The sequence below is a fragment of the Equus caballus genome, chromosome 18 (assembly GCF_041296265.1).
Source record: "Equus caballus isolate H_3958 breed thoroughbred chromosome 18, TB-T2T, whole genome shotgun sequence".
NCBI lineage: Eukaryota > Metazoa > Chordata > Mammalia > Perissodactyla > Equidae > Equus > Equus caballus.
Window position 1 is genome coordinate 40,210,115 of NC_091701.1, and position 19,080 is coordinate 40,229,194.

The 19,080-nt window shown below is 44.4% G+C and overlaps 1 protein-coding gene and 1 long non-coding RNA gene across 51 annotated transcripts in view; one reads left to right on the forward strand and one right to left on the reverse strand.

Annotated features, from left to right (window-relative positions):
- PKP4 (plakophilin 4) overlaps positions 1 to 19,080 on the forward strand; it is a 228,323-nt gene that overhangs the window by 194,173 nt on the left and 15,070 nt on the right. For all 50 annotated transcript variants that reach the window (XM_070241002.1, XM_070240982.1, XM_070240998.1 and 47 more), the window contains 5 exons: positions 9,526 to 9,709; positions 12,865 to 12,982; positions 14,513 to 14,704; positions 14,901 to 15,074; positions 18,528 to 18,678. In XM_070241002.1, the coding sequence (XP_070097103.1) occupies positions 9,526 to 9,709; positions 12,865 to 12,982; positions 14,513 to 14,704; positions 14,901 to 15,074; positions 18,528 to 18,678 (819 nt within the window). The remainder of the gene's footprint in view (positions 1 to 9,525; positions 9,710 to 12,864; positions 12,983 to 14,512; positions 14,705 to 14,900; positions 15,075 to 18,527; positions 18,679 to 19,080) is intronic.
- Positions 16,326 to 18,151, reverse strand: LOC138918653 (uncharacterized). Its single transcript, XR_011428234.1, has 2 exons — positions 17,962 to 18,151; positions 16,326 to 17,691 (listed from the first exon to the last, which is right to left on the reverse strand). It is a non-coding gene; the product is annotated as an uncharacterized lncRNA (long non-coding RNA).

The window sequence follows — 19,080 nt, forward strand, 5'->3', positions numbered from 1 at the left end:
TGCTCTTATTTACTTAATGTTTCAAACCGTAAAAATTGGTAATGAAAAATAAAATGGCAAACAAAAGAAGTTTAATTGGTAACAAGACAAAACACTGTATTATAAATAGAACAACTCTTAGTTCAGAGTCCCAGAACTTTAAACTGGAAAGAACCGTAAAGAAATCATCTATTCTGCTCCTTTGAGAATCTGAGGTCCAGAGAAGTTGGACGGGCAAGTCCCGAGGTTGGGTTTCTGATGTGCGGGCTGGAGTTGGTCCTTGCCTGCCCCTGCCTCTGTCCGCCCCAGCCCATCCCCGGGCCCCCAAGAAGTGCTGAGCAGGAGCGAAACCTGGGGGTGCCAATGCCCATTTTCAAATGTCTTTTCCCTTGATCTTTCAAATTACTACCAGAAAGGGAAAAGAAAAAAATCCCACAATGTCCTTTACTCTCTGAATCTCTCCCAGGAGAATAGAGAAATATCCTTGAGTTTGGCCACTATGCAGTCACATCAAACTAGTGATCAGGTGTAATCATAAATCTTGAGGTTGCTTAGAAAACACATGAAATGTGATTTCAGTTTTGTGAGTATTTCAAGATTGATAGTCTGAGTATGAAGAGATTCAACCCCGCAAGTGGAATATGACCTATTTTGAGTGTAGGCTTCTGAATGCTGAGCAAAATGAGGCAGTCAAGTGGAGAGACTCAGAGGTCCCTCCAGACCTCGGGTGGTCAGCCATCGTCAGAGTAGAATTTCCCAGCACCAGAGAAGCCGCATAATGATGCACTCCTTGGTCGAGTGGACAGCCTGTACATGCGAGGAAGATGGGGGCATATGAAGAAAATCTAAAAAGAAGATTTCCAAGAGGCCCTGGCCCATATCCCTCAAGTACTCTGCAGTTTCTGAGTCTGTCTGATTTCCCGTCACTGAGGACTGGAGGCACTTTTGTCTCCAAGCTTCCGCTGGGTTGAAGATGGAGTGCAGATACAAAGGAATTAGCACATTCCTGGAACACGTAAAAGTCAGCTGTGGAACATACAACTGCAGTGACTTTTTCTCACATAAATCTCTGTGGTAGTGTAAATGACCTAATGTTGTGTCAGAGGCTAAAGTGACCTGAGGAAGAACCAGGGTGGCTGGGTCACCACCTCGCTGCCACCTCTGCATCATAGCGATTTCCTAGGAGCGTTTCCCTTCATGTGACGTGTTCCCTTATACAAACAGAAAGAACCAGCCTTTACATCCCTTGCAGGCAGGTCTCAGTCAGCATTTCTAAACCGTAAACCTGATTTCTTTTTGGTGGAAATGCCTTTCCAGGGTACGTAGCACGGAATGAGTACACTGTGTCATTAATCCTCTCAACCTACCCATGAAGTTGGAAAATTACTTAGAATAAAGAATATGTTGAAATGCAAATGTGAGTCTGTAAATGTATCTCTAGAAATTGATAGATCTTTTCAAAGGTGCTGTGATCCCCTTTGTACCTGAAAAATCACAGAAATGTAGACTAACCCTTATGTTCTCCAAAGACACCAAAGATCTCTCACTTGTGTCCTTTGGCTGGGGAAAAATTTAAACAGCAGGAGTGATTCCCTTCAAATTGAGTATGTAGGCTGGGGCCCCACCATGTGCAGCCTCTGCAGCTAGCCCAGGCCTTCCATTCCACACAGCCCGCTCCGGGGAAACTCCGCTCAGATCACCTGAGCACCTACTCACTACTGCTGCTGAAACCCGAGATAGTGACCACTATGGCCTGAGTGAGCTTTCCCATGCCTGACATGGAGCATGCACTAGCCATGTGCAGGAAATCTCAGGGAGCAACCAGGGGAACAAGGCAAGGTCCCCCCAGACTGGCTCGGCCAGGCCTCCCTGTGGGACCAGCCCTCAGGGCAGCAGGACCACCCATCACCCCGGAGACCAGGTGTGCCGCCTGCAGGGCATGCAGCAAGCAGGCCTAGCCAGGCTGCAGGGGCGTAGGCCTTTAAGGCAGGACCAGGCCCTGGGGGCCACTGCACAAGTTAAGGAACTCTGCTGAGATGGTGGCACCTTAGGCACCCTGGGAATGTTTATACACCACCATGACTTGTTTTCCTCAGTTTATTGAGAGAAAGGCATTTCTATAATTGAAGAAAGTACTTTTGTCCCACTCTCGTAATAATTGCTTTCCCATTATTTCAATTCCATTTCAGTTTCATAATTTGTTCAGAGCATTCCAGTCCTGGTTGAAAGCTTGAGTGATTTGCCTGAAGCCACGAATGGCAGATATTTTTTATTGTACTGCTCTGTTCCCCCTCCCCCCTCCATTTCCTCAGTTCTGTTAACAGCACCGTATTCTCACACACATGCCAGACTGTTGGCTCATCTTTGCCGCCACCCTCAGTTTGCAGTTTGCACCAAGCTCCAAATTCTCATTACGAGCACTCTCCCTTCCTCTTTGCCTTCCTAGCCCCTCACTCCTTCAGGGCCTCATCACATCCCCCGTAAACTACTGGCCTGGTAAGTAGGCTCTGCTTCTGGTCCGTCAGCCTCACCATCATCCCTGCGGTCACACCTGACCCTGCCTTCCGTACTTCCCCACCTGCCAGTCCAAATCTGGAGCCCCTGTTCTCACCTTCTAGGCCAGCCCCAGCCTCGAGGCTCCCCACTCCTGCTCCCCCTAGGGCCACAGTCCACCTGGAAGGGCTTCCCCAGCCCCACGTGCATTTCCCGACCTCTGCCCTTCACGCTCCAGCTCAGATATGGTGATCTCTGATTCTACCAGACAGAGGTTTCTGTGCTCAGAAGAACATCCAGGGAGAGGCAGCGTGGTGCCAGGGGATGGGTGTGGGCTTGGGAGTCAGATCCACTTGTTTCCTTCCATCTCTGTGGCCCCAGGCAAGTCACCCCTCCCAGTACCAGCCTCCCCGGTGGTAAACACAGTGCCTGCGGCTCCGCGTTTTTGTTAGGACTGATGTGGACATGTGGCACAAACAACCTGCGAGCTGTGCCTGTTGCTCTTCCTACTCCTGAATGCTTTGTCGTGGCTGCCCTGTGTTGTAACTGTTTGTGGCAAGGCCTCCTGAGAGCAGAGGACTCGCCTACGTGTCTCCCTTAGAGTCTGGCATAATGTGAACAAGAGTCTGCCAGCATTTTCCAGAAGAAGTGTAATACAGGACATGTGTAATTCTGAACTTCCTAGTAGAGACATTAAAAAGGGGGGAAAAAGTGTTATTTATTTTAATGATGTAGTTTCTTTAGCCCAATAGTTCCAGAATAATCACTTCAGCTTATAAGCAATATAAAAATAATTAATGAGGGGCTGGCCCTGTGGCCTAGTGGTTAAGTTTGGCACACTCCACTTTGGCAGCCTGGTTTTGGTTCCTGGTTGTGGACCTACACAACTTGTTGGTGGCCATGCTGTGGCAGCAACCCATGTACAAAAAATAAAGGAAGATAAGCACAGACATTAGGGCAAATCTTCCTCAAGAAAAGAAAAAAGAAAAATTATTAATGAGATGTTTACAGTCTTTTTTTTCATACCAGGTCTTCATAATCCAATGTGTATTTTACACTTACAGCACATCTCAGTTTGGGCTAGCCACATTTCAAGTGCTCAATAGCCACATGTGGCTAATGGCTACTATTTTGGACAGTGCAGGTCTATACTATGCTTGAGTGTAAGTAACATGATTCTAAAAGACATGAGGTGTGTGGCTGTAATGGACAGGAATGCAGGTGGCCATAGCATCTTGACATCACTCTATTCCCCAAAAAAGCCACAGAGGTTTATAAAAACCCTTCCAGGGTTAGGGGAGAGCATCAGGGGCAGCTACATAGAGAAGAAATGGAGAGGCGTTGTTGCTAGATCCAGAGTGTCTCAGCGGGAGACTGTCTAGGGAATAACAGTGGGGTCATGTGCTAGGAGCAGGCAGGAGCCCTAGGTTCAGAGGCCACATTCCTGCCTTGTTACCCACAGACTGGGGGTTTATGAGATGCACACACACTCTGACGTTCATATACAGTCTTCAGCCTTGTTTTATATTTTCACTGTTAGTCTAATATTGCTACCCTCATTATCAAGAATGCTAGCAGGATGGGTATGCATGACACCAGCCTGTTCCAAGGAGCCCGTAGATGCAGAATTGCCAGGAGATGATGAACGTATAGACCAGGCAGTGTGCCTGACCCGGGAGAGCCGAAGCATAGTCATGAGAGTGACTTGTCATGACGCTCACTCTGCGCCAGGAACAGAGGGGCCACGACTTCATCATCTGTTCTCTGATTTAATACTCTTCACACTCCGAAGGCTTGGGTGGTTTGACGTCCCTCGTGGCCATCTTGTGAAAGAGCATGACTGAAACAAGAACGTCAAGAACAGATAATGAGAAGGAAGCTAGCTCATGAAAGAAAATGCGGGGTCGTGTCCAGTGGTGATGTTTGAAGCGCACTAGTGCTTTGGGCTAGTTTATTTTTCTTTTGGTAATGCCTGCAGACGCTTGTGGTGTTTGGGGGCTTTTTTGGTAATTAGAAAATAGGACATAAATTGAATGCTATGTAAAAACTAATGGTTTTAGATTTCTCTCATATCAGAAAGAAAAACAATTGTGTAGGCTATTAGGTATTTATGCTACTACCAGAGAAATAGCAATTTCCAAATGCTGTTTGGTTGGTTTTTAATGTCCTTTAAGAAATACATTTTTCAAATAGCGCTATTTTAATTAATCAGTCAAATCAGTTTCTAATTTGACTATAAAATTATCAGTTGGCCATTAGAGTAGCTATAAAGCTCGTTGTAAACGTGAGCTCTTTCAAAATTCTGCAGCGTAGGATTTATGTGAAATGGTATTTTAATTACTTTATTCATTCTTTGTGGGGAAAATGAACTTTCATCTCTCATGGCAGTATTTCATTGTGATTATTGGTTACTCATAATTATGTGTGCTTTTTCCTGTGGTAGAGAATAAGCAGCGTTTTCTGCAATAACGTGCAGGAAATTCCCTAATATTTTCTAAATTAGTTTGTATATGTATATTCTTAGTCCTCACAACAAATAGCTAATTGCTTTAAATTAAATAGAAACCTCAAGCTTCCTAAACCAAATTATAGTTTATTTTTAACTTTCTAGAAACCAGGAGATAATGGAGTGTGCTGCTAAATATTTTTGAAGCCGGTTTGTGTGAGGATGTCAGAGCTGGAGGTTTATCATGCTGATGGAGAATGCTAATCCCCCAGCTCTCTATTTCTCATCAGTCGAGCTGCTTCTGGGAGTTGGTGTGATTCCTACTCATTACTTCCTGCTCTAGCAACATTCTTCCTGACCCATTAAATGAAGGCCGAGACAGACTAAGTGGAGAGCACATTGTTCTATTACTACCTTAGTGAGATGGAGTGCACACAGGTATTATTAGCTGGTCTTAAGAATGGTGCTTTTTACTTTGAGTAAAAAAGCCAAATTAATCAGTCCATAGCTAAGGCTTTTAAGTTTAGTTGAACCGTCTTTATCTGTTATTGGTTGATCAGAACTGGTTGTTTTGGCTTTCCATAACCTTATTTTTGAAATAGAAAGAGGGAAAGAAAAACCAATGTCTTGAGACTTGTTTTGATGTTCAAAGTGGCTAGTAAAATCCATGCCAAATGTTGTAGGTCTTTGCGTTACATGGTAAAGTATAAAATTAAAGGGATGGTATAACTCGTAGTGCAGGATGACAAAGCTGCCTTTGTGTGGGTCCCTTGAATGCCACAGACTTAGCACAAATAGAATCTTTCCTTTTCCCTGGTCAAGAATAATTTTGGACATTTTTTGAAGTTGGTAGAAATGAAAGCCTAAATTTTCTATAGTAGACTGGTTTTATGATCATTAAGTCATATCAGTTGACCAACAGATAGCACAGTCAGCTTGTCTGCTGAAGGGTTACATATTTTTAAATAATTGAACATTTTATAATTGGGCAACACTGATCCTTGATATTTTGCAGTTTGAGGGATGGGGATTCTGGCATGTTGGTGTGACTCCTAACTTCTGGTTCTGGGAGGTGGAGCAGCAACGGGCTTCTCCTAACCCCGCAGCGAGGATGGTGGCTTCAACAACCATGTGTTTTGGTCTTCGTGTGAAAGACAGGCAGATCTATGCTGGCAAATTCCCTGAAGGCTGCAGAAGATTGTTTTGCCCTCTCCCCATAGTTACAGACCTTAAAGATGCTACTGAATACTCAGTTTTAAGAAAAGCCACGAAGGGGAAGGAATACAAGTTAAGCCTGAGAGGCAGGCAGTAAAAGGGAAATCTAGAACCAATCCAGGCTATTAAATTGGATCCATCAATAAATATTTTTCAGCATCTATTATGTGCCCTGCGAACATGTAACAGGACATATAAAAGAATGGATGATGATAAGAGTATTTGTTCCTCGTTATACTTGCCTAATGAACTTTAAATTGTGCTTGTGTGGCTTGACTCATTAAGGTTATCGCAGGTGAAGCACACAATCCTGGCACAGAGTAAAACCACAGTAAATGGTGATATTACTGTTGTTTATATTGACTTAGGAACATTCATACCGTCCGATCCCATGTAGATGAAATGGCTAATAGGAAACTGTAGGATGGTGTATAACTCCACTGATCATTCTGAATGCCTGGTGAGGAGTAGGAAGAGCAGGACAAAGTTCTAATACCAGCACGGAAAATCAGGGGAATCTACAAATCTGGGAAATACCCTCTTGCCAGAGGTAGGTCTTTGAAGTTGCCAGGAGTGGAGGTGGAACCATGAAAAAGCAGCTTTTCTGCCAGCGATCAGAGAACTTCTAGGTATCAACTGCAAGATCCGATATGCTAGAAAACCACCCCTCTTCTTAGTTGTATTTTCACCCAAAGTTTGTGACTCACAGTGTTTTAATTTTCTGTAGAGCTGTATCTAATTTTACAGCTATAGCCTATGGCATGATAGGCTTTACTTTCCATAAACCTTGCCCTCCAGTTAGCTTTACTGGAAGGCGTTTATTCTGTGAAGTAGAACTTAGCTTATTGGAAAATGCAGTTCTCCCCCGTGTGTTGAATTACGTGGAGTGAGGAATTTGAAAGGCTTTGACAGAAAGAGAATTTGCTCCAAAGTCATTAGGAATCATGTTATAAAATTGTCAGCAAGGGAGGTTAGGAAATGACCTTTCCCTGCCAGTGGCCTCTGGGCCACATGGTGCCACTGTGGCTAGCCTCATGCCCCAGCAGTTACCATAGGTGCCCTGGGTTGAGTATGGTTGACCTCGTTATCAGGAAATGTTAAAGCCTCATTCACGGCAGCCTCTATCACCCCGCCTTTCTATGCCTCAACCCACTATTTCTTCTGTCTTCTTCCCTCCTCCTGTGATTTGGGTCAGGACAGACCTCCAGAGACAGGTTTCTCATCCTTAGCTTCCAGGTACCTTCTGTGGTCATCAGTCCTCTGATACTTTTCTGCTATGACAGTGCTTTTCAAAACCCGTTTTTCAAACAGAAACACACGATGAAGCGCAGTATTGAGAACAGGTAAGTGTGGAGCTGCTCTGGGTGAAGTGGGGTGCAGATCCGGAGCCCTGCCTCCAGTTCTCCCCCGACTCCTCCCATGGCTGCCCTGTGAGTCCAGCGAAACCGCCAGAATCCAGGGACCACAATTTAAAAGCATTTTATGTAGAACACCTAGGCAATTTTATCAGAATCCATGAGAAATAACTCCGCCTGTGGGATTTAAAATGCATTTCGTGAGCACCTGCAGTGTGTGCTGCCGTCTTACTAGGACTCATCTGTTCTGCGCCCCAAGATAATTATGTAAGCAAAGGTCTGTCATGGTGGACAGAGCAAGCTTTCAGAGACAAAGCAAGGTCTCTACTTCTGCTGATTCTGAACTGTCTAAGTCCCCCTCCCAGTCTGGGCCTAACTAAATGGGCCACCGCTGAGGCCGAGGTCCTGAAAGGCTGTGGTTATGGTGGGCTACCCCACCGCAGAGGGTAGGAGCAGAGAATGGTGAAAGTCTTCGGAGAACAAGGGAAACCCAGTCAGTGAGGTCCATTGTCAAAGCCAAGTGAAAGAGGAGACAAGTGGACCAGGGGCAGAGCAGAACACAGAACACAGGGCCCAGAGCGTTTTCCCAGCATGCAGCCCAAGCATTAGCCACTGTTATTGACCATTTCCTCTGCAGTGTGTGGCTGGGTCAGGGCAGACGTGCCAGGGAGGGGGGTGGTCCTCAGGTTTATAGGCAGTAGTGTTTCCCATCTTTCGTTCTAGCCGTTTGCTCGTACCTCTCCTTCCTCCAAAAAGAAAAAAGTCCCGGTCAGCTCTCTCACACTTCCCTCCTTTATAAAGGGCCCTGCAGTTTCGCCAGGCCCCAAGAAGGCTGAGCAGACAGTTTCCAAGCCAGCTCCTTGGGTCACCATGCAGTTCTCCGGAGGAGCAGTTCTCGGTCTTGTCTCTGGCCCAGCATTCTGGATTCATCATGTTCGCAAGCCTGACATGCTCCCATGGACATGGGCAGACTTTGCAACTGCTTCCCCTCCACAGGGCCACAAGCATTTCTGTGTTGATTGTTCTAAGAGCACTGTGCAGACTAGCAACTTGCCAAGGATACATCAGGAATATAGAGCTCCAAGTGCAGAGAAAAGCAGTTGCACCATTTCTCCTCCACCTGCTTCCCTCTTACTTAGGAAAACACATTGATGTGAAAATGCTATTAGAGTAGGTATAATCCTGAATTTTCTCTCATTTCTGAGAGAGTAATAATTAGAAAATGTATGCTAAAACAATAATTTAACCTATCTCATAGTTGACACATAAGATCTTCTAATATGCTAACAATTTAGATAACACTCTAGTAAGCTACATTTAAGGTCTGTTACCCTAGCAATCTTGATACGAATTACAGTACAGGTGACTTTTAATTTATTGTGAATCTTGCCTATATCCAAAAGCATATGGCAGTAACTTGCACTTCTAAAACACATGGTAATAAAACTCTTAAAGTGGAAATGGAAATGTTTAAACCTTATCTAAATAAGGAAGATGAAGCAAATGTAACCACGCCCTGTGCCAGTAAAGTTACTGCACACATTATATTTAGGCTTGAGCTTCCCAGTAGCAAAAGTAAGAAAAGGAAGCAAGATGAAGAGAAACATGTCAGTCTTTCAAGTAAGAGAAACTTTTTCCAAGAACTAAATTCTAAAAATGGTTTGTCACACAGAACATTGAATGTAAGGGACAATGCAGTGAGCCACAGTTATGACCCGTGGTTGGATTGTAACCCCCACCCCCACCCCCCAGCCCCCTACAGAGTAACTCTAATTTGCTTTGCAAAAGCCACAGTCATCTTTTGGGTTAAATACATAGGCTCTAAAACTTAAGAGAGGGAATATTGTGAGTTTGAAATATACTGCCGGAAGTTCACATATGTTCACTCAACTTTTATTAGGGGTCCATCTCCAGCAAATAGGCTGTAAATTAGCTTTGGAACAGACTGAGTTCACATCAATTAAGGCTGATATGTTTGTTTTATTTCTAAAACTGCAGGATCTCTAATTGTTTGATTTTTTAAATCTCATTTTTTAGGAGTTCTTTGGAATTTATCCTCATGTGATGCCGTAAAGATGACAATCATTCGAGATGCTCTCTCAACCTTAACAAACACTGTGATTGTTCCACATTCTGGATGGAATAACTCTTCTTTTGATGATGATCATAAAATTAAATTTCAGACTTCCCTCGTTCTGCGTAATACGACAGGTTGTCTGAGGTAAATTCTTTATTTCTTCTTTCCAATTAATTCTGTGTATTAATTACACAGATAATTACAATAGTATCATAGGTAAATTGATTTTAGAAAGATTTACTTCATTTTATTAACAGCTGTCTTAGTTTCCAAGTTTGTTTCAAAATTCAGGCCATTGGACTTTGTTATCCTGTGAGGAAAACACCATCAGCACAGACTATTGGCCTAAAGAAGATGTTATCTTAGAAATGACTCTTCTGTGAATTAATCAAAAAGGCCCCCTCAGCCTGAAATTACTGCCAAAATTCCAGTGTTTTCCACTTTAACAGCATTTTTCTGGTTATTGCATTCTGATTGCTTAATGTGTTTGCAGCCTGGTTTTTGCTTAAACTCAAAATGTGATGGTTAGAACCTTTTTGCTTTTAAAAGAGTACAAAAAAGTGTGGTTTAAACAATTACTGGGTTTGAGTTTTATAAATAAATGAAAATAAGCCCGAATACTATTTTCAGTCTTTATCTTTAGAATTTAAAATCCATGAAGCTTCCTTTACGTGTACACAATATTGCTTATTATTTGCCATTAACACTCATCAGCTCAATTTCTGCCCAGTTTTCCAGCCTTACAATGCCCTGGGAACTTGAAACAGAAGCCTTGGGCCAGACAGGCATGGTGACAACAAGATGTGCTCTGGCCTCAGCCTGGCTTACGTCCCATTCTGAGCCTCGGTTTCCTCATCTTTAGGATAGGGATAATAATACCATCTCAGAGTTGTGAAGAGTCGGCTTATATAAAGGGCTTAGTGTTGTCTGACACACAGTGGCCGCCATTTAACTTTTGAGCCAAGATGTCTGAGCATCTCTACACCGGAAAGCTTGAGAGAGGGAGGGAGGGGCCCGAGCTGCTGCTCTGAAGCCTTCTACTATTGTGCCAGGTGACTGTCAGCCCCTAATTAGAAAGGAGGTGGAGAGAGGAAGTTGGAGAAGGGTATGAGAGAGGGTCAGGATCCTGGAAAACAGGCCAGCTCTCTAACTCAGATGCCTGCATCTCAGAGCAGGTCATATGGCCTACTGATGATTCCTAGGAGAGCATCTCATCCTCTCCCCTCACCTGGATCCAGGGAGGCTGTGACCGAGCCTCAGCTAGCCTGCCAGGCTTCCAGGAAAGCCCAGAGGCAGGACGCGTGCTCAGGCTCCCCTGGTGGTTCAGGGCTATAAACATTTGATGAAAGCCTTCTGTGTGAAGTTAATGATGAACAAAACAGGCTAGGTCCCTGCTCTCATAAAACCACAGTCTACCCAAGAAGACAGATAAATAAATAAACAAGAAAATAACAGGTCCCATAAAAAAAATGAGTGACATAAGAGTTATTAGGTGGTTGCTTTGATGGTCAGGTGGTCTCTCATAGGAGGTGAAATTTAAGCCTAGATCTGAAGTCCCACAAGGAGCTATGCACAGGAGGCGAGGAGGACGGGCATTCTAGGCAAAGAGAACAGGTAGCGTGGAGGTCCTGGGACAAGAATGAGCTTGCAGCTGGAGCTTAATGGGCAAGGCACAGAGAGGCACGCAGTTCTGTAGCATTTTTTAAATCAGAGGAAGAAGTTTATACTATATTCCAGGTGCCGTCAGAAGCTGCCAAAGGGTTTTCATCACAGGAGTGATGGGACTGGTTTCGGGCTGCCATGTGGAAGACTAAGTATGGGCAACAGTGGAGGCAGGAAGATGAGGCTGTTGTAGAGATCCAGGCAAATGAGGCGAGGGGCCTAGATCAGGTTCTGGAGAGAGGTAGGTGGATTGGGAGTATTCTGTGGAGGGAGAGTTGACAAGGTTTGCTAGTAGATTAAATATAAGGAGCAACGAAAAGGGGAGAAAGAAGGAGAATGCCTAGATCTTTGGCTGGATTGACTGGGAGCACGAAAGTACTGTTGATAAGCTCAGGCAGAGGGGAGAAGAAAGGGTGGAGAGATGAGCAGTTGAGAATTCTGGCCATGTCCATTTTGAGATGCTTAATTAGCTATCCATGTGGTAATGTCAGGAAAGCAGTTGGATAAATGAGTCTGGCGTTCTAGAGAAGGGTTAGGTTAAAGGTAGATGTTGGGGAGTCGTGGGTCCATAGATTGTATTAAAAACAAAGAGCAGAAGGAGGCCAAGAAGGAACCAAAGTAGCCCTGCTCACTCCAGAGGGACCACAGGCAGAAGAGGCTGAGGAGGAAAGGCAGCAAGATGGGAGGAAAATCAGAGGAGTATAGGGCCCCAGGAGCTCACAGGAGAGCAGAAGAGGTAAGCTGTTGAGTGCTGCTGAGAGGTGATACAAGATAAGAACAGAAAAGGGACCACAGGTGACAGTGTCTCTCTGGACCCAGAAAAACAAAGGTGAAAAGAAAAGTCATTCCAGATTCCCCTTATCTAGTCTAAGGTTTGCAAAATGTCAGCGTTTAGCCTAGAACCCTTGTTAATGGAGCATGAAATACATCCTTAGAATTTGGTATCAATTCATGAAGGTGAATTAATATCAAAAATTTCAATATGGGTAAGACCTAAAAGAATTTTCAGAGTTTTTTATAATTGAAAAGTTGGGGAAAATTCTTGCATAAACAGATGTTCGTATTTAACTTGAAGTGTTTATACAAGAAATGATGTTTCTTCTGTTCATTCAAGAAGCATTTATAACCACCTACTACATGCAAAACATTATAATAGGCACAAAGGACTGCAAGAACCTTGTGGCCTAACAAGGAAGGCAGAGCATGTCTAAAAATAACAGCCACCGCTAACAAGCATCCTTTTATACGGTGGGCGCTTCTCTAACTGCTTGATCTGCAGCAGCTGATCTACCCCTCACAACAACCCTATGAGGTAGTTGTTATTCTCTTCTTTTTACATATGAGGAAACTGAGGAGGATAGTCTCCCAAATGATTATTTTAGGAGGTTAGAAAGTGGCCTGTCACAAGAGAGATGCAAAATTCAAATGCCCCTGCTCCCTTCTGTTTGTGCAGATAATGGGGAGCTAGCTGTAATTGTGAGCTCTCATGATGTTAAAATGCAAATTCAAAATGCCTCCTCACACCAGATCTGCATGGCTGCTATCTGTTGTCCGTCCTCTCCAGTCGTGAAGGTAAGGCTCGGTGGCTAATGAGGAAGTTGTTCATCTCAGCAGCTGCCACCTCTCTGCCCATTTAGGAACCTCAGCTCCGCCGGGGAGGAAGCGCGGAAGCAAATGCGATCCTGTGAGGGGCTGGTGGACTCACTGCTGTATGTGATCCACACGTGCGTGAACACGTCCGATTACGACAGCAAGGTCAGTGCCTGCCTGGCCATGTCAGGGGCGTGGTGGCAGATGACAGCAGCTGCTAACACCACTGTTTGCATGCCATTGATTCTTTCTGGAATTCTTGAGCCTCTCCTCCTCATTGGGCTACACTCCAGATTAAAGGGAGAGTCTCTAAACATCACAAGTTAACAGGGACAGGACACCTTAAGAAAATAGCCTTAGAACCATGAAGACTGAATAATTCCCTGTGGTAAAGGACCTACCACGGGGTGGCAGGGCACTGACTTTCTCTGTAGTTCTCCTGGGCTCATTGTCATGGTGATTGTCTCTGCTGCTGTTCCCTCCAATTCTGTATCTCCTGCTGCTAGAGTCACCTCCGTCTGTATTGGAGTATCTACTGAATGGAAGTTCCTGGTCAAGGCACTCTAATCCCCCCGACCTCTCTGCCCTTCCTGCCCCAGTGCAGTCCACAGCCCTCACCCCAGCACCAACTTTGGATGTCCCTCTACATACTCAGTCTTGGCCTTCACCCCCTCGCTCTATTGCCCTGCTGGTCAGTCTATTCCCAGCATGAACCCCTTATCCTCCTCTCCTTTATTTCCATCCCTACCCTAGCACAGGGCATTCTACTCATCGTTTTTCAGCTGTGACAGCCATCCAGGATCTGCTGTAGGAGCAGGGGCTAGGAAGGTGGGAAGAAACAGGAAAGATGGACTGAAAGTGTCAGGAGTTCCAAGACGTGCTGGGTACTTGGTGTTCAGCATGGGCCTGAAAAGGAGAGACCATATGTAGGCCTTGGGTCATAAATTTGTTTCTAAGAGAGAAAAAGAAGAGTGATGAGTGGTAGTCTTGGGGAGAAGGCAGGGAAGGAGTTCAAGGTGATGGCCAAGTTTTATTTGAGCCTCATTGAACCAAAAGATCTGCAGAGGAAACTGAGAGGAGTAGGCAAGTTGGAAGGGGAGCTGCTAGGCAAAAGCTGAACTTGGTTCTAGACACTGTCAATTGAAGTGACAGTTGGCCTCCCAATTAGAGGTCTGATGTAGACTTTAAGGAACAAAGACCATGCACAGAAGGCAAAATATCAACAGAGAAAGAGATCACGAAACTTTCCACAGAGGGAAGGGAGAGTTGGTAGATGGAAGGAGGAGACAAGGATGGCACTTGAGGGGACAAGCTGTGCCCAGTGACGGAGTTGGTGGCACCTGTTGTCATGATGAGGATTTCCAGTGGTAAGGAGTGAGGTTCTGGCAGCTTGGGTGCATTTCTGCCACTGCAGCAGCCCTGAAGCAGAAACAATGGGCATTTCCTCTTCCAGAGCCTTGTGCACTTTACTCAGCATGACGTCAGATCCTCAGATGTACTGAGGATGGCTCTGCGCTCTGTATCCCACAAAAATTCTAGAATTATCCTTCTTTCTTTAGATTGTTTCAAGTTCCCATTGGTAAAAAGCAGTTGTTTCATATTCTGTGTTTATTTAGTATCACTGGTGTTCAGTACAGAAGCACTCTGCACTGATGTGCTACAATGGTTTTAATTACATGCCATGCTGGGTTTCAGACCGTGGAGAACTGCGTGTGCACCCTGAGGAACCTGTCCTATCGGCTGGAACTGGAGGTCCCTCAGGCCCGGCTGCTGGGGCTGAACGAATTGGATGACTTACTAGGAAAAGAGTCTCCCAGCAAAGACTCGGAGCCAAGCTGCTGGGGGAAGAAGAAGAAAAAGAAAAAGAGAACGCCACAAGAGGATCAAGTTAGCATTTTATTTGATGTGAAACTCTAAAGTTTCATTTTTCTGGGAGTAAGAAATCACATATTTGGCAAGAAAAAAAATTTTTCATGACACAGTGATTCTACATAGCTATAGCTGAGTCCAGCAGAGGAATGTTTTCATGTGTAGGAGAGTGTGTTCATTTGCTTCCATTTAAGGTGTGCTCTTTGTCTTTCAGTGGGATGGAGTTGGTCCTATCCCAGGACTGTCGAAGTCCCCCAAAGGGGTTGAAATGCTGTGGCATCCGTCAGTGGTAAAACCATATCTGACTCTTCTAGCAGAAAGTTCCAACCCAGCCACCTTGGAAGGCTCTGCCGGATCTCTCCAGAACCTCTCTGCTGGAAACTGGAAGGTAGGATGTCTTCCACTTGTCCACACTTCTTCCCATCTGTGCAGTCAGATCAGCAATGATCGTGAAAGGGACATGGTTGTTTAGAGTTTAGGAAAGGATGGGAGGATAAAAGGGGCAGACAACAGTTGGCTCTGGAGATCCAAAGATGGATATGACGTAGCCCATCCCTGTGAGAAACTGAAGGCAACTGAGAAAAACGGACAGATCAAGTCAGTACAGCGTAGACTCCACAGGCTATGCGTGCTGTAGGGTCTTCAAGGAGGATATCTAGCCCAGCCTGGCAGGTAGAGAAAGTCAAGGAAAGAGGGGAGCCAGGAGGTAGGGAGAGTTTTCTGGAGGGGTGGTGCTGCCCAAATGGAATCTTTAAGAATGAGCAGAATTAAGCCAGCAGAGTCTAAGGTTGGAGGCATAGAAGGAGCAATCCAGATAAAAGGGCAAGTAAGGCCCTTTAGTGAGAACAGCGTGGGTGGAGACTATAGGCTGGTTGCTGGGGCATTGAGGGCACGGCAAGGAGTGGCCCATGTTGGAGCCAGGCATTGTGAACAGGCCTGGTGGCCAAGGTTTAGAAGCTGAGACCTGACCTACAGATCAGAGGGGCCACTGAAAAGGTTTAAGCAGATAAGCAACACAGACAGGCCAATGTGAACACTGTTGGATCCCTTCTGTGGCGGTGCAGAAGGTGAATTCAAAGAAGAGGAAAGTAGAGGCTGGGATTCCACTGGGAACCAGGTGAGAGATGCCGAAGGCCTGAACTAGAGCTGAGGTTGGCAGTGCTGCAGGGAAGGAGAGGGGACCACCATTCCTCTCTCAGATGCTTACAAAACGTACATACAGTGAAAGTTTCCACATCCTCTTATAGGTGTGTGATGTCTTTATGAAAATTGAAGATGGTTTCCTACTGTTACAACTACAGTCATGCATTGCTTAACGATGGGGATACATTCTGAGAAAGGAGTCATTAGGCGATTTTCTCATGCAAACATCATAGAATGTACTCACACAAACCTAGATGGTGTAGCCTAATATACACCTAGGCTATATGGCACTAATCTTATGGGACCACCGTCATACATGCGGTCCATTGTTGACCAAAACATTATGCAGTGCGTGACTATATAAGCAAGTTCTCAAAACTCTAAATGTCATCTAGTAACTTCCTAGACAATCCTTGTCTGAAACCTTTTCAACCTCTGGAAATTTCCTGACAGGTGTATTTTATTTTATTTTATTTTATTTTTTTAAAGATTGGCACCTGGACTAACAACTGTTACCAATCTTCTTTTTTTTTTTTTAATTGCTTTTTTCCTCCCCAAATCCCCCCAGTACATAGTTGTATAATCTGGTTGTGGGTCCTTCTAGTTGTGGCATGTGGGATGCCGCCTCAACATGGCCTGATGAGCTGTGCCACGTCCACGCCCAAGATCCAAACCGTGAAACCCTGGGCCGCCAAAGCGGAGCGAGTGAATTTAACTACTCGGCCACGGGGCTGGCCCCCCTGACAAGTGTATTTTAGTAGACTTATCATAATGCTTGTTTTTGGCTACTTCTACCACTGTCTCCCAAAATGAGAATCTTTTCCTCACTGTATTACCCATGAGAGTGAAAAGGAGGCCTTGGTATGGTTTGTTTCGTGCAGCCAGCCACTACAATGAATATATACAGATAATTATGGCCTAGCGCTAACCTAATGTGGTTATGTTAATATTGTTATTTTTAATTAAAATGCTAATAGCTTAGCATCTAAGTGCTGGCTCTGAAGCCAGACCCCTTGGCTTTGAATCCTGGGCCCTCCATTTACTAGCTGGGGCCTCGGATCTCTCAGTGTCTTGATCTGTAAAATGGAGATAATACCTGCCTCATGAGGTGGTTGTGAGGATTAAATGAGATGGTAAATGTGGAAGACCTAGGGCAGTGCCCAGCACGTACGTGTTCATGTAAATATGCTGGTGACACAGTGTTCACCTCCAGATTCTTGGGACCTGAGGATCATTTGATGATAATAGAAAAGACAATAGTTAAAAGAGGTGTGATTTGAGTTGTGTAGAATTTCATTTCTGGCATCATTTAATGAATGAAGTTAGATGGCAAGCTCATTTAAAATATAAACATTATGTTGAAGTGATTTCAAAAATAGTAAGTCAAAATATTGGACCCTCGTTAGGAAAACATGATAATCATCACCACAAACCGGAGCTATCTGGGGAGCAGTCATGAGTGTAGTGCTCTGAAGGGAGGCACTCAGGGCTGGGCCGAGCTGGTTGGTCTCCAAGTGAGACTGCGTTGGTTCTGTCCTTGCAGGTTTCAGAGAGAGAAGTTGGTAAAGTTGCTTGAGTGCTTGACCCTATAGCAAGTCGTGTATTGCGTTTCCCCCTGTAGATTTCATTTGATTTGGAAAATGAGGGTGTTTGTTTCATATGAAGAATGTTAATAAAATCTTTGAAATACATCTCTTCCTCTTCTTTGTGTTATTAAAATAATCTATTCTGTTGGTATTCAACAAACTGAGTAGTCAGTCACATATTTTAGTGTTCAAAATAATACAAAGGATCTTTGTCTTCATGTCTTGACCACAGCAGGAAAGTATCAGATGTTTTATGAGCAACATTTTTCAATTATCCTAAATTTTGAAAGACAATTTGCATGGGTAAAAAATGTCAATGAAAGCTCAAGACAAGATTAAAGACCCTTTTTTCAAATGTTACTTTTTTTTTTGGGGTTGTTTCCCTGCTAACTTAGTGTTCATTTCCAATTCATATGGAGCACAAACTGACTCACGGTGCAGACGTGCCTCAGAATCACAAAAGAATTTGACTGAGGATTAAAAACAGCAGCAGCAGCAGCGAACTAATCTTGAATGAGAAAGCATTTTGCACACAAATATACTTACTTTTTCACCACCGTGTATGACTTATGATGTTCCATGTTTCTGGAGAATTCCTTTTCTTCTGAGGCAAAGAATTTTTTCCAAACAATCGCTTTGAAAGGTTACTGAACTCTAAATATTGTTGCAGAGAATATAGAAAAGAGAATGACTTGATGGAGACATGTTCTCCTTTAACGTGTGCTGATCAGTTACTGCTCTGCCATCCTATTTATAGCCTCTGGACCTGGCAGGGGGCCAACTGGGAAGAAGACCCATGATCCTTCCTTAATCATGTTTATGTATCTGAGGTAGAAAGTAATCGCTGCCTTCTCTTTTCTGCACAAAAATATCTGGCAGATGGTGGTTTGAGACTTTTAGGCTTTGAGATTTCTTTTTAAATCAGTCAGCCTAGCCCATCTTTATCCCAGCCCATGGTTTTCTCTTTACTGACGCCACAGATTTAATCTCCAATTGGAAAGAAAACATTTAATCTATTAGTTCATCTTTTGGAAACGTCTTTTTCAGGCAACAGTAACACCTGAGAGTTGAACTCAGTTTTGTATTACTTACTGCCTTGTTTTGCTCGCCAGTTTGCAGCGTACATCCGGGCAGCCGTCCGCAAAGAGAAAGGGCTCCCCATCCTTGTCGAGCTTCTGAGAATGGATAACGATAGAGTTGTTTCTTCTGTGGCAACTGCCTTGAGGAATATGGCACTAGATGTTCGCAACAAGGAGCTCATAGGTATGTTCTGGTGACAAGGTGAGCCGTAAAGGAAGAATAACTATAACATTTATAAAATCTTTCTTCTTTTTATTCATAAAAATATGACATTCAGGGCCAGCTTGGTGGCGCAGCGGTTAAGTTCACCGTGTTGTGCTTCAGTGGCCCAGGGTTCACCGCTTCAGATCCCGGGTGCAGATCTACACACCGCTTGTCAAGCCATGCTGTGGCTGGTGTCCCACATATAAAGTAGAGGAAGATGAGCACAGATGTTAGCTGAGGGCCAGCCTTCTCAGCAAAAAGAGGAGGATTGGTGGCAGATGTTAGCTCAGGGCTAATCTTCCTCAAAAAAAAATGACCTTCAAAATGATTAGCAACTGAGTTCTAGTCCCAGGTTCTTGGCATATTTGGGTACCCCTGCTG